Genomic DNA, 11691 nt, shown 5'->3' with positions numbered 1-11691 from the left:
TAGGCACCATGGGACAGACAGAGTTGGTACGGATTTGAAACACGGCACAGAGATCTTCTAAGGATGAGTCACAGTTAAACAAGGATCCCGAACAACGATGAGGCAGGAGGAGGAAACATGATCAAAGCTAGTGTCTACTTCAGAGTGTAGTCCCAAGGAGGTGAGAAGTACCTGTGAGTGGAAATTCAAGAAAGTGCAACACCGCCCTCTTGTGTTTGCATGCTTATTCTCGTCATATGCAAGTTCACAAGGGTTTATTATACTGTACATTCCATTGAGATCATTATTGCCTTGGAAAGGAGAGGAGTGGGGTGGTAACTTTGGGGGTAAAAAAAAAGTACATTTAAAGTAAAAGAATAAAACCTGGCTTGTCATTCATTTCACTTCACTACCCCAGCACAGCCTATAGTTAATGCTCAAATATAACCAGTGTTTTACAGTGCCTTGGAAAAGTACTTATACCCAGTAAGGTTTCTATTGTTTGCCATATTACAGCCACAAACTTTAATGTATTTTAATTGGTTTGCCAAAATAAACTGATAACTCTGGAGAACGGCTCATGTTGGGGGAATCTGCTAACGGCGTCACAACTGGTTTTGCACCCTGGTTAACTGGTCTTTATGGAAGAGTGACAAGAAGTAATCTGTTGTTGAACAAATAGGAATAATTTCAATTTGCTGAGTCTGATATCTACTTAGGGGGCACGACAAACCCGTGGAAGAAACCGTTGTGGTGAGATCAGACCAAAATCAAACGTTTTGGCATGCATAAAAAACACACTGTGCAATGGAAAGCTAACAGGACATTGCACTGTACACACACCGTGCCCCGCATGAAACACAGTGGTAGTAGCATCATGCTGCAGGGACACTGTGAACAGGAAGAGTGGTGCAGAAAAATACAGTTCAGTTCTGTGAAACAGAAAATGTCATAGGCAGCGAAAAACTGACATTCATCCTCTAACAGGACGTTAGCGCTGACTGCACAGCTGGAGCTTGAATGGAGTGGCTGAGAGAAAATCTGAGTCTGATCAAAGTTCTGATTTAAATCCAATTCAAGATCTTTGTCTTTTCACATACCTTTTCACTAATCTCAAGCAAATTGGGCTGAGGTACATCTGCAACGCGGTTTTAAAAAGTACAAACACATTAGGATGGAGGAAGAGTGGCACACATTTTCTGCTTTTTATGTTTAAAAATAAAAAAAAGTCATTTATCATTTCTTTCCACTTCACAAAGACACTCTACCCAATATAATACGTTAAAATTTGTCGCTGCAACGTCGTATTGCCAGTGGTATTACAAATTTTGCAAGGCACTGTAGGCGTGGCCTAATTTCAGTCGCTTCTGGCCAAGACTGCACATCCATCCTAAATGTCAGTTGAAGCCAAGAGGGAGAGTTGTTGTGCTTGCTGATTTTAAGCATGTTGAGTATGAAACCATTTATGCACATTTTTAAGCACTGACAAGCTAGCAACACATTAAGTTTCGACATGTTTTCAGAGCTGAGATGAACTGAAAGGGGAAGAAAGGGATGTCAAACACAAAGTTAAACTGTTGGGTAGATCTGATGTTTTTCCAACGTGGATGAAGGAAAAGGGAAAAAGAAGAGGAGTAAGTCAGAGTCCCTGTGCTTGTTAGCTGGCTCGGCTAGGCTGGGCTAGCCCGTCAGCATTGCCCTGTCAGCCATCAGCTGCTCAGGTAACCGTGTAATTCTCTGGAGTTGATGCTCAGGATCACACCTGAGTGGTTGCCTGGAGACAAGTCGGGAAACAAAACACCACACATGTAGAGGAATTAGTGATGAATGCACAAAAACGCTGCACATCGTGGTTCAGCGCTATGAACTGTGCTCTCTGGAGTTTTCCTCACAAAGATAAATGTCCTTGCGGCCAAATATCTAAACCTAATGAACATCAAAAGGTTTCTTTGGTAACTTCAGACAGATACAATATGACATTTTAACAAACCAGTATTGTGACGTATCATTCTAAACGTTAACACAACCTGAGGCACATCTCAATATTTTATTGCAAAATTAATTTTTTGCAGTAATTCATTTCTAAGAGTGAAACACTAGATTTGTTACACACACAGAAAATGTATTTCAATTATTTTTTGATAATTATAGGTTACAACTAAAAAAAAAACACCCAAATTCCAAGTTTCTTGGAAAATCTGAATAATTCATAACACCTATAAACAAAGGATTTAAAAAAAAAAAATCCAGAAATGTTATCTTGTAATCATACTGTAGTTTGCATAAATAATCATTGTACCGTCACTGATACAATCCACATGGAGGGTCAACCCCAAAAAAATCACGCTAATGAAACGGACAGTCCACAAAGTGCGGTAGGGTAGGGAAAGTTGAGTGGAAGAAAAATGTGACATTAAATTATGCACAAGTTACACTCTTTCAAACTAAATTACTAAAATGAATTAAATCTTTGGTGATATCCTAACTAACTGAGATGCACCTGTGAATAATCTAACAATGCCTACAAGTGTTTTAAAAACAATGTGAAATACCAGTAAATATAAAGAAAAGGGTGAAGTGATTCAGTACCTTGGTGTTTGTTAGCTGCTGGAGTTAGTGCCTTGGGTTTTAGTAGCAGTGGTTAGTGGTAGTCCTTATAAGAGAACGGAAGGCGGGGCTACCTCCTGCGTTACCTAGAGTCTGCGAGTCCAGGTCGTCGTCGATAAACTCCTCGCCTTGGATGATATGCTGGGTGTCCTCGCTGTGGTTGACAGGGCTGGTCATCTCCTGCTCCTTCTCATTGTGCATCTGGGCATAGATGTTGCGGTTTCCGGGAAGCTTTCTAAAAAACAGTGGAGGATAGGCATCCTCAGTCCTAAGCCAAGGACTGTGGGATTTGTTTTTTTTTGTGAGATGGGGCCGTAGAACTGCACTGCATGTTTTAATTAAAGTGACTTTTTGGTGGATATTTGTGTTCTGGACTCAGGGTTGTGATATTGGTGAACTACGGGGTGAAAGTAATGCATGCAGTTCATAAAATATCGTCACTGAGTCTAATTTACATGCAAACTACAATGTTTATGTGCATAGTAGGAGTACTTTTTAGAAAGTACAACAATAGAAGAGATTCAAATAGTATTTTCCTTCATTGTGAATGTTTTAAGCAAACATGATTTACCATGGCTATAAAAATCTGTCCCAGAATTCAATTCAGTCTTTCATCTATTTTTTACATAACTTCTTGAAAATGAACGAATGGATTATCATGACAAAACCTTTTCTTAGTGATAACATGTCTAAACTTGCTACCTACTTGTTTTATCGAAATTTCTTTCTGCTACCCCCCTCCCAAAATTGGGAAGTGGGGCAGTGACAATGCCTCCACAGCCTCCATGACTTGTCTGCATGAGGCTGGGGTATATTTATTTTTTCACTTGCCCTATCAACTTGGGTTGTTCCACTGCAGGGTCGGGTCCTATATCAGCATAAGGTGTCTGCCCAGTATCTTAGCTATTTCTAAGACTCCACACTTCTGGACCGAGATCTCGGAGGTTATTTGTCCAATCGGCTGTCAGCCCCCCGTTTAGGAGTTATAGCTCCAAGTGCACTGATGACCACTGGCCCCACCGATGCCTTTACTCATCACTAGAATTTACTTTATGTTCCCTTGGTATTTCTTGAGGCTGTTGTAGCAATTCAAAGTGACAGCAACATTACACAGAATTAACACATCTATCACTGCTGCACTCTATTCTGCTTTGTCCACCACCACAAAGTTTAGTTGGTTAGAAATTGCGTGTTTATAAATCTGGACTGGACAGGATAATTTCCTTATTTTTCTCCACCGCTCTTGGTGTCTCCCACTTTGAAGTGGGAACCTCTGGCCCAGACTTTGGCACAGATGGTCCCTCACACCACTCCTGGCACACGGTTATTGCGTTCAATGTATGCTTTGCCTGCCAGTATCTTGCACCCTGCTGTTATATGTTTGTTTTGGTTTCAGGAGCCTCTTTGAACAGCCAGTATCCTGGGTCATGATCTGGTCCCTAGCCTCTATTGTACTTATGATGAATGTTCATTGTACAGCCAGGATCGGTGCCTCTTAGCTGTCCTTCAGTCCAGCCCACCCTAGCTATCAACAGGATTCCTTCACTAGCCACAACTGCAGTCTATCTGTGGTATACTCCATGCAGGGGTTTATCTTTCCATGGTGGTGTTTGTGCTGCCTGAGACATTTCAGGAGATCATCAATGGGGACCATCTTTGTGGTATATTCCAGGAAATTGGGTGTTACATTCTGGATGGATGGTCACTTGACCTCAGGTATCCTTGGTGTGTAGTCTCAGGGTGCTGGACTTTGGGTTCACTGTGAGCAGCATTGTCTGGATATTAGTGTCTTCCATCTCCTCTTGTGACAAGTTGGTATTTTGAAGGGTATCTAATGACTGTCAGGGTATACATATTGATGATTTAGACTTTGTCTTCATCATTTAGCTCAGGACTTGTCTTACTATGTACTACAGGAACATAATTGTGGCTGAGTTCCTTGTTCCTGATTCTCTGAAGGATCACAAGGTGTTTGTTGCAGTCTTCCAAATCTACAAGTTTGCCTTTTGGTTCGTCAACCTTTATGGTGGTAATCCTGGAGACCATTTGGGCCAACTTAACTTATTTAAATAAGATCCCGATGTCCTTGCTGAATGTCCGGGTTAGGTGGATCAGCGAGTCTATGTCTGGCTTATTCTTGGCATTCAGCTTGTTGTCAAACATTCCTGCCATTCAATATTGTCTGCTCTCATATGCGTCGTGTTCCAGTGAACGAACCTCCCATTACAACGTCCTGGTTTCCCAACGTAAGATGTACGTCTCAGTAATCCTGTCAACACCAAAGCCAGCTTGGCCTGTATGTCTCTTATTAAGTTTTCTCTAAGGTTTCTGACAATTACCTAAGTGAGATTTGTTTAGATGAGGTTTGAACCCCGGGTTTGAACCCACGGGTTCAAAGCACATAGCTTCCAACCACAGCAAAAATTATAAACTTCTGACAACAATCATGTCAGACATTTCTGTATCTACGCCATCAGTTTCAGCCTGGCCATCAACGCTCAAACTCCATCAGTATTTTCATCAGATTCTCAGTAACATATATGAAATTAGAAAAAGCCAGAACCCACTTTAGAGTTGTGTGACATTCCTCCCAGCTGGGAGCCATGTAGCTTGGACACAAGTGCCTCAGTCCCATGAATATACTCTGCTATTGCTGCCAACCCATTCCCCAAACTTCACTCATGGGCCCGATGTACTGATGGCACAATAATAAAACAACACAATCCTTACATGGCATTTTTTCGTATACTTGGAAAAAAAAACTTGGAACTCTTAAGCCCTATAATTGATTTTTAGATGTTATACAGTGATCATAATCCCAATTTGGTGGTGGTCGAAATCAAAAGTGCTTTTTTTGGTTTTAATTAAATTCAATTAAATATTATCAGGTGATCAATTGTTTTATGTTGAGACTTTTCCTCCTATTTATTTTTTTCTAAATAAGTAATAGGTTTGTATTTTTCTAGTCTTGCTACTTGCAATGAACATTGAGATTGCTATTTTAGCAAACAGCTTGGAGCAGAATGTTTTTTTTTTTTAAGTTGAGTTCAAAATACTGCATTTGTATTCCAGTTAATTTAATGAAATCTTTATCAATCTGAAGTAGCCACACATAGTAGATTATAATGCAAAATTTGTAAAGAAAAAAAAAGTCAACCAAGTCAGAAACAGATGCTAGTGCTACTGTAAAGTTTTGTTACAGAAGTGCATACATGCAATTAAACGGAGAACAGTTTTTAAAAGAAAAGAAAATATATTTCTTGTTAAAATGCATAACATGCTATTCAGTGTGGTAAGATCGTATTTATGAATGCAGGCCGGACAGGAAGTAACTTTCTAGGACAAAGCTTACCTTTTAAACTTGTAAAGAATGAATGAGCCAGTGCCAATGATGCTTATTAGGAATATGACAGCTAGTGCCCAAACACCTGGACCTCCAGCTGTTCCATGGTAGCCTAGCAGGATAAACCAATGCACATGTATCAGAGAAGAATCTTTTTGATTTCTGAATGGATGATAACATGTAAGAGCAAAACCAGAATGTTACTAATATTGCTGAGAAAATTTGAAAGGTTTTTAGGAAAAAAGGAGTAGAACAGGACTGTACAACAGACTCAGACAGGAGAAGGTTTAGATTTATTGGGACACAACAAAAGGAAAAGGCGCAAAGGTTTTATCTGTGTTTGAAAGTTTAGCTAATTCTGTTGGTGAACGCACCATTCTCTGCCGTTGTGGCTAGTGAGTCATTAGCAATTAGACCTATTCAATGGAAATAATCATTAGCATGCTGTTATAACGTTAATATTTATTATATTAAAAAAAGTAAACATACCACACAGAATATAACACTCATAGCTTTCAAGTCTACCTGCATTTGGGTCAGCTAACATCACCAGCACCCGTAGACCTCCTCGGACCATGAAGCTGATGTTCTTGTCGTTGAAAGCTTGCGCGACTGCTGGAATACGCTAAGAATGACAAAATCATTCTTTAGTTGCATTTCATTCACTATGTCTTTATGTTTTTGAAAAAAAAAAACAATAACAGAAAACTGTATTTCTGCATGGGCATGTATGTACCACTGTGTAGGTTTTTGTGGATGTACCTTATCTACGAATATACTCCCCTTGGCTGGCTTGTTGTCCAGTGGTAGAACATACAGGTCAGCTGTGGTTGGGAGGCCTGGGTTCACCACAGTACCACGATGAAATAAAAGGTGATGTTTTCTTTTCAAAATACAGCTGTTTTCTTATTTTTTTAGGCTAACAGAACAGAGAGGTGATGGTGTATTTGTCAGCTAGCAGGTATATTTTACAGTTTATTTTGTAAATGTCAGAATATATGATATGTGCAGACTATTTATAAATGTTGATTCTTTTAGGTTTATTTATCTTCATAGATTTTTCAAGAATACTTTATTACCGAGAGATTTAAACTTAAACATTAAATGTATTTAAATCTATTTTGCGGCCCTAAAAAGAAATAGGTCAAAGCAAAACAGTGTTTCATGAGTACAAACTGACGGTTTAAATTGGCAAATGGGATAAATCTTTCTAAGATGAAGGATTATTAATATTCAAGCAACACAAACAGGCCTGTCTGGTGACTTCTTCAACCATCTGTGGACAGCTTTTTATTATAAAGGCTCAGGTAAAAAACAGCATCTAGAATTTATCAACAAATACTTTTTCACTCTTCCTTGACTAATTTCTTAGTTGGGTACTTTTTGCTTTGACTTGAGTAAAAATATGTTAAAGTAGTGCTACTCTGATTACCCCATATGTTCCTAACAGAGCACTTCGCTCTCAGACTGCAGGTCTGCTGGTGGTTCCTAGAGTCTCTAAAAGTAGAATGGGAGGCAGATCCTTTAGCTATCAGGCTCCTCTCCCATTTTTGGTCCGTGAGGCAGACACCCCGTCTACTTTTAAGACTAGGCTAGCACAATCACACCTTATCCTTTGTGAAAGTAACATTAGGTCCTTTTAAATAAGGTCAAAATTGTTTAAACATGAAGGATTCATAAAGACCTTATCCACATTATCCTAGAAATTTCTCTCTCTGCTGAAAGGGAGACTTTCCTCGCAAATAAAAAAAACCTCAAATTTACTGTTTTGGATTAAGCAGAAAAAATATCAAATAATTTGAAATGAACCAAAGTGAATTTAAGTTCCAAGCTATACCTTAATTAGAAGCTTGGTGACCACCTGGCCGATGTCATCCCTCCATTCTGGGATGTTTGGGTTAAAACGGTCCAGGTTCCTGCTGAAGCTCAGAGGGATGACTTGAAAGTTATCTAGAAGAAGAATAAATTGTCATCGCTGTTAGGATCCAAAACACAAATTATCAGAGAATTCTATATCAAGGCCCAGCAAACACACCGCTTGCTCTGAATGGACAGATGTGCATTGTTGCCAGTCACCTTGGAGGGAACATTTGGGCCAGATGTTAGCACAAACAGATGGCAGCAGCTTACTGGATTGAGTGCGCAGAAAACAAAACTTGGCTTGACTAATGTGATCCATAGACGTTTAATCTAAATGGTGCAATTTAACTTAATGAGATCCTATCAATAATACATAAAAAGCTGACTTGACCTGAAATGTATTCCGTGTACTACATACTGCGCACAGGCGCTATTACTTAAATATCTATAAACAATAAGATAAAGAATCAGATTTGATGCTACAGGAAAGATTTGAACACAAATTTCTAAAAGATATCCCCTTGAATTTATTTATGTCTTCAATAAGAACAGACATGTGGAAGTTTAAATGGTTGTAAATGTAAGCCTAAACAGATCCTTAAGGGATTCTTTAGGGCAGGGATTCCCAAAGTGTGGCGCACACCCCTGGGGGTGTGCGAGCTGCCGCTAAGGAGTGCGCGAGATGAAAAATGTAATGGCGGTCTGACAGTGTTTTTTCCCCACACCATAAAGATCTGTAAATAAACATTTCCTTTGTAAAAATTTAAATCTTAAACTGTACATTTAATAAATACATAAATATGTATTCAAATGAAAATGTATCTATTTAGAAGAAGTCTTCTTCTATGCTTAATTTTAAGATGAAATATCGAGGAAGTTATCTTCTTCTATGCACTGTGATGTATATGTACCTAGCTTGAGGCCTCTGCTTCATTCATTCTCGCAAATATACTCGACTGGCTGAAAGCAGGTAAACTGTCATGCAGGTGAGACATCTAAGGTCAAAGTTAGTGATGAAGGAGGAGAGGAACCAAGAGAGAGAGAGAGGAATCGGAGGCAACAGACGAGGGAACTGCGACGGATCAGGGACTCTTTTTCTCTCACCTGACTTTACGTCGTTTACGTCAGTAAAGGGAAAATTTAATTTGGGCCGAAAGTTTTATTTACTAGATCGACAGAGAGACCGAGTCACTCAATTTAATCATTTCACTGATTAATAACAGCGTTATGGAGCTCTCTGTTATTGTTACTTTGTGCCAACCATCACAACCTCTGTTATGATGGTTGTGTTGTTGTAACTAAATTTTTTTTTTATTCTGTTTTGTAGATTGGGGGGTGCATCAAACTGGTTGGGACACAGAAGGGGATGTGGCCTAAAAAGGTTTGGGAACCGCTTGCTTTAGGGTATTATCAGTTTTAAATATTGCCAAGTAAACCAATCTTGTATCGCCTGAAACACAGAGCTAAGCTAAGCCATTTATTATGAAAAATCCCATACAAGCATTCTTGGTTTGACGCTTCCTTTAGAGTAAAGTTGTTAATGGCTTACCATAGACTCTGACGGTTTTTGTGTCTTGTACCATGGAACGGCCGTTGGAGGCCTGGACGGTGACAGAAACCTCTCCGCTCTCTGGGAAACGGGTCAGAAGGCTGTTCTGCAGAGTCAGTTTGGGCTGGAAGAGATAGTGACAACTGTTAGCTGGATTACAGGAAAAACCAATAGAGACTAGCACACACACAACGTGTTTGCTTATTTATTAAACACATATGCATAGCAAATTGTATTTTTCTCACGAGTCGGTAGAGCCAGAAAACTAACGTCGGGTGCAGTGTACAAGTATTTACATCCTTTGAACTTTTTCCACATTGAACCAGAAAGGTCAATATATTTTATTGGAAATTACAGTGATAACCCAACAGAAATGAATGCACAATTGTCAAATAGAAGAAAGTTGTGTGTTTTCCAGAACCTTCTGCAAATAAAAATCTGAAAAGTGTGGTGTGCATTTGTACTCGAATCCCTTTACACCAATATAATTCACCAGGTATAATTTATTCTCAGTGTTAATCCAGTTGTTAGAGAACATTAGTGAACAAACAACATCTGGAAGACCAAAGCTGTGGAGATGTTAAAAGCAGGATTAGGTTATAAAATTATTTAAAATCAATTAAAAATGTAATATGTGTGACACAACTGCGTACCTTAAAGTACATAGCTTGCAGGCTAACCCAACAGGCCAGGCAAGTGCAGCAAGATTCAGAAAAGTATCCAAAAACTTTATGTTACCTCTGTAGGAGCTCACCAAACTGTGGACAATTATTTATGGTGCGCTCTGGCAGTGTGGGCTGGTACCATGTCCTGCTGGAAAAGGTAACGAGCATCTACTTAACGTTTGGCAGCATGAATGCCTCTAAAATCTCCTGGTAGATGGTTGCTTTGACCGGACTTTAGAGTCAAAGCAGATGACATGGAACCCCAGATTCTCACTGACTGTAGAAACTTCACACTGGACTGCAAGCAATGTGGACTCTGTTGCTCTCCACTCTTCCTCCAGACTCTGGGACCTGGGTTTCTAATTGGAATGTAAACTTTACCGTCATCTGAAAAGAGGACTTTAGACCGCCGAGCAACAGTCCAGTTTTTTTCTTTAGCCCAGGTGAGATACTTCTGATGTCTCTGGTTCAGGAGTGGCTTTACATGAGGAATGTGATGTTTTTAGCCCTGGTGAAAGATTAATCTGCACATAGCGGCTCTTGATGCGCTGACCCCAGTCTCAGTCTGGTCCATGTGAAGATCATAACATTTTTTAATGGATTTTGCTTGATAATCCTCCAAAGGCTGCGTTTCTCCCTGTTGCCGGTGCAGCATTTGATAACACACTCAGTCCTTTCACTCAACTTTCTATGATTATGCTAGAAAACAGCACTTTGATCCACCAGCTTCTTTAGCGATAACATTTTGTGGTTCCCTCTCTTTGTGTAGGGTGTCAGTGACTGTCTGCTGGACATCTGTCCAGTCAGCAGTCTTCCCCATGATGGTGTAGGTGATAATATAGCCAAAATATTTATAAATTAATATTCCTTTTTTTAATAGATTTTTAGTGAGAGTCTAATTTTATGAAATACTGAATTTTGGGTTTTCATTACCTGTAAGCCATGATGGTCAAAATGACAAGAAATTGTATAGATTCCTTTCATTCTGAGTGTAAGGAATCTATATAAGTTTCACTTTCTGAAATGAGCAGGATAAAATATTGAACCTTTTCACAATATTACATTTTCTTTCAAATATAGCTATATATTTCTGTCAATCAGTATTGCAAAATGACAGCTGAAAAAGTGACTTTACCTTCAAGCTGTCGCCGAGCCACCAGTAAAAGACAGTCAGGTTGGCGTTGGTGGGAAGAACCACAGCTGTCAGATTGACTTCATGGTTTCTCCTGGCGATGGGGACGGCTTCCAGATGCACCTCCTGCAGAGGGTCTGCACAGGAGGTGGATTTTTAATTGTTACATCTCCACATTTTTATTTGAATTTGCAATCTAAAAAACTGTTTAATTGAAAAGTATGTCCCCGTATGTTCTTATTGCCTTCCTCCTTGTCCTACGGACCAGCTGTTGCACTTAAATGTGAAAATCCCCATTTGGCAAGGCTGACATTATATCCCTGCTCTCTTTACACAGCAGTGAGCACATTGGGTCAATTTGAGTTCAACATCTTGGCTAAGCACAAAGTGACACATAAAGAAGAGTGAACAGGTTAGAGGCGTTGGATGATCTGACCGGTAAACAACCATTCTAACTCTAGACGAAACAGACCAGCCACGCTGTATACAATCTTTAGTCGGGCTTCAGCTCCATTACTTTTTATAAAGAACGTGTCCACCTCTCGTCACAATGGAA

At 39.5% G+C, this 11691-nt stretch overlaps 2 protein-coding genes across 2 annotated transcripts in view; both read right to left on the bottom strand.

Moving 5' to 3' along the window:
* Nucleotides 1–1559: 1559 nt before the first annotated feature.
* Nucleotides 1560–6779, bottom strand: LOC118565653 (VPS10 domain-containing receptor SorCS2-like). The gene is made up of 5 exons (XM_036146244.1): nt 6692–6779; nt 6455–6554; nt 5939–6041; nt 2673–2866; nt 1560–1753 (listed from the first exon to the last, which is right to left on the bottom strand). The coding sequence occupies exons 2-5, from the start codon at nt 6504–6506 to the stop codon at nt 1689–1691; spliced, it is 414 nt and encodes a 137-aa protein (XP_036002137.1). The 5' UTR covers nt 6507–6554; nt 6692–6779; the 3' UTR covers nt 1560–1688.
* Nucleotides 6780–7745: 966 nt separating this feature from the next.
* The window catches only part of sorcs2 (sortilin-related VPS10 domain containing receptor 2), a 413959-nt gene continuing 410013 nt past the window's right edge, over nt 7746–11691 (bottom strand). The window contains exons 20-22 of the mRNA XM_036146243.1: nt 11139–11272; nt 9339–9462; nt 7746–7879 (exon numbers count right to left, since the gene is read on the bottom strand). Coding sequence (XP_036002136.1) covers nt 7761–7879; nt 9339–9462; nt 11139–11272 — 377 coding nt within the window. The 3' untranslated portion in view covers nt 7746–7760. The remainder of the gene's footprint in view (nt 7880–9338; nt 9463–11138; nt 11273–11691) is intronic.

Source organism: Fundulus heteroclitus, chromosome 14, assembly GCF_011125445.2.
Source record: "Fundulus heteroclitus isolate FHET01 chromosome 14, MU-UCD_Fhet_4.1, whole genome shotgun sequence".
NCBI classification, from domain to species: domain Eukaryota; kingdom Metazoa; phylum Chordata; class Actinopteri; order Cyprinodontiformes; family Fundulidae; genus Fundulus; species Fundulus heteroclitus.
This window is presented reverse-complemented; position numbering and strand designations above follow the sequence as displayed.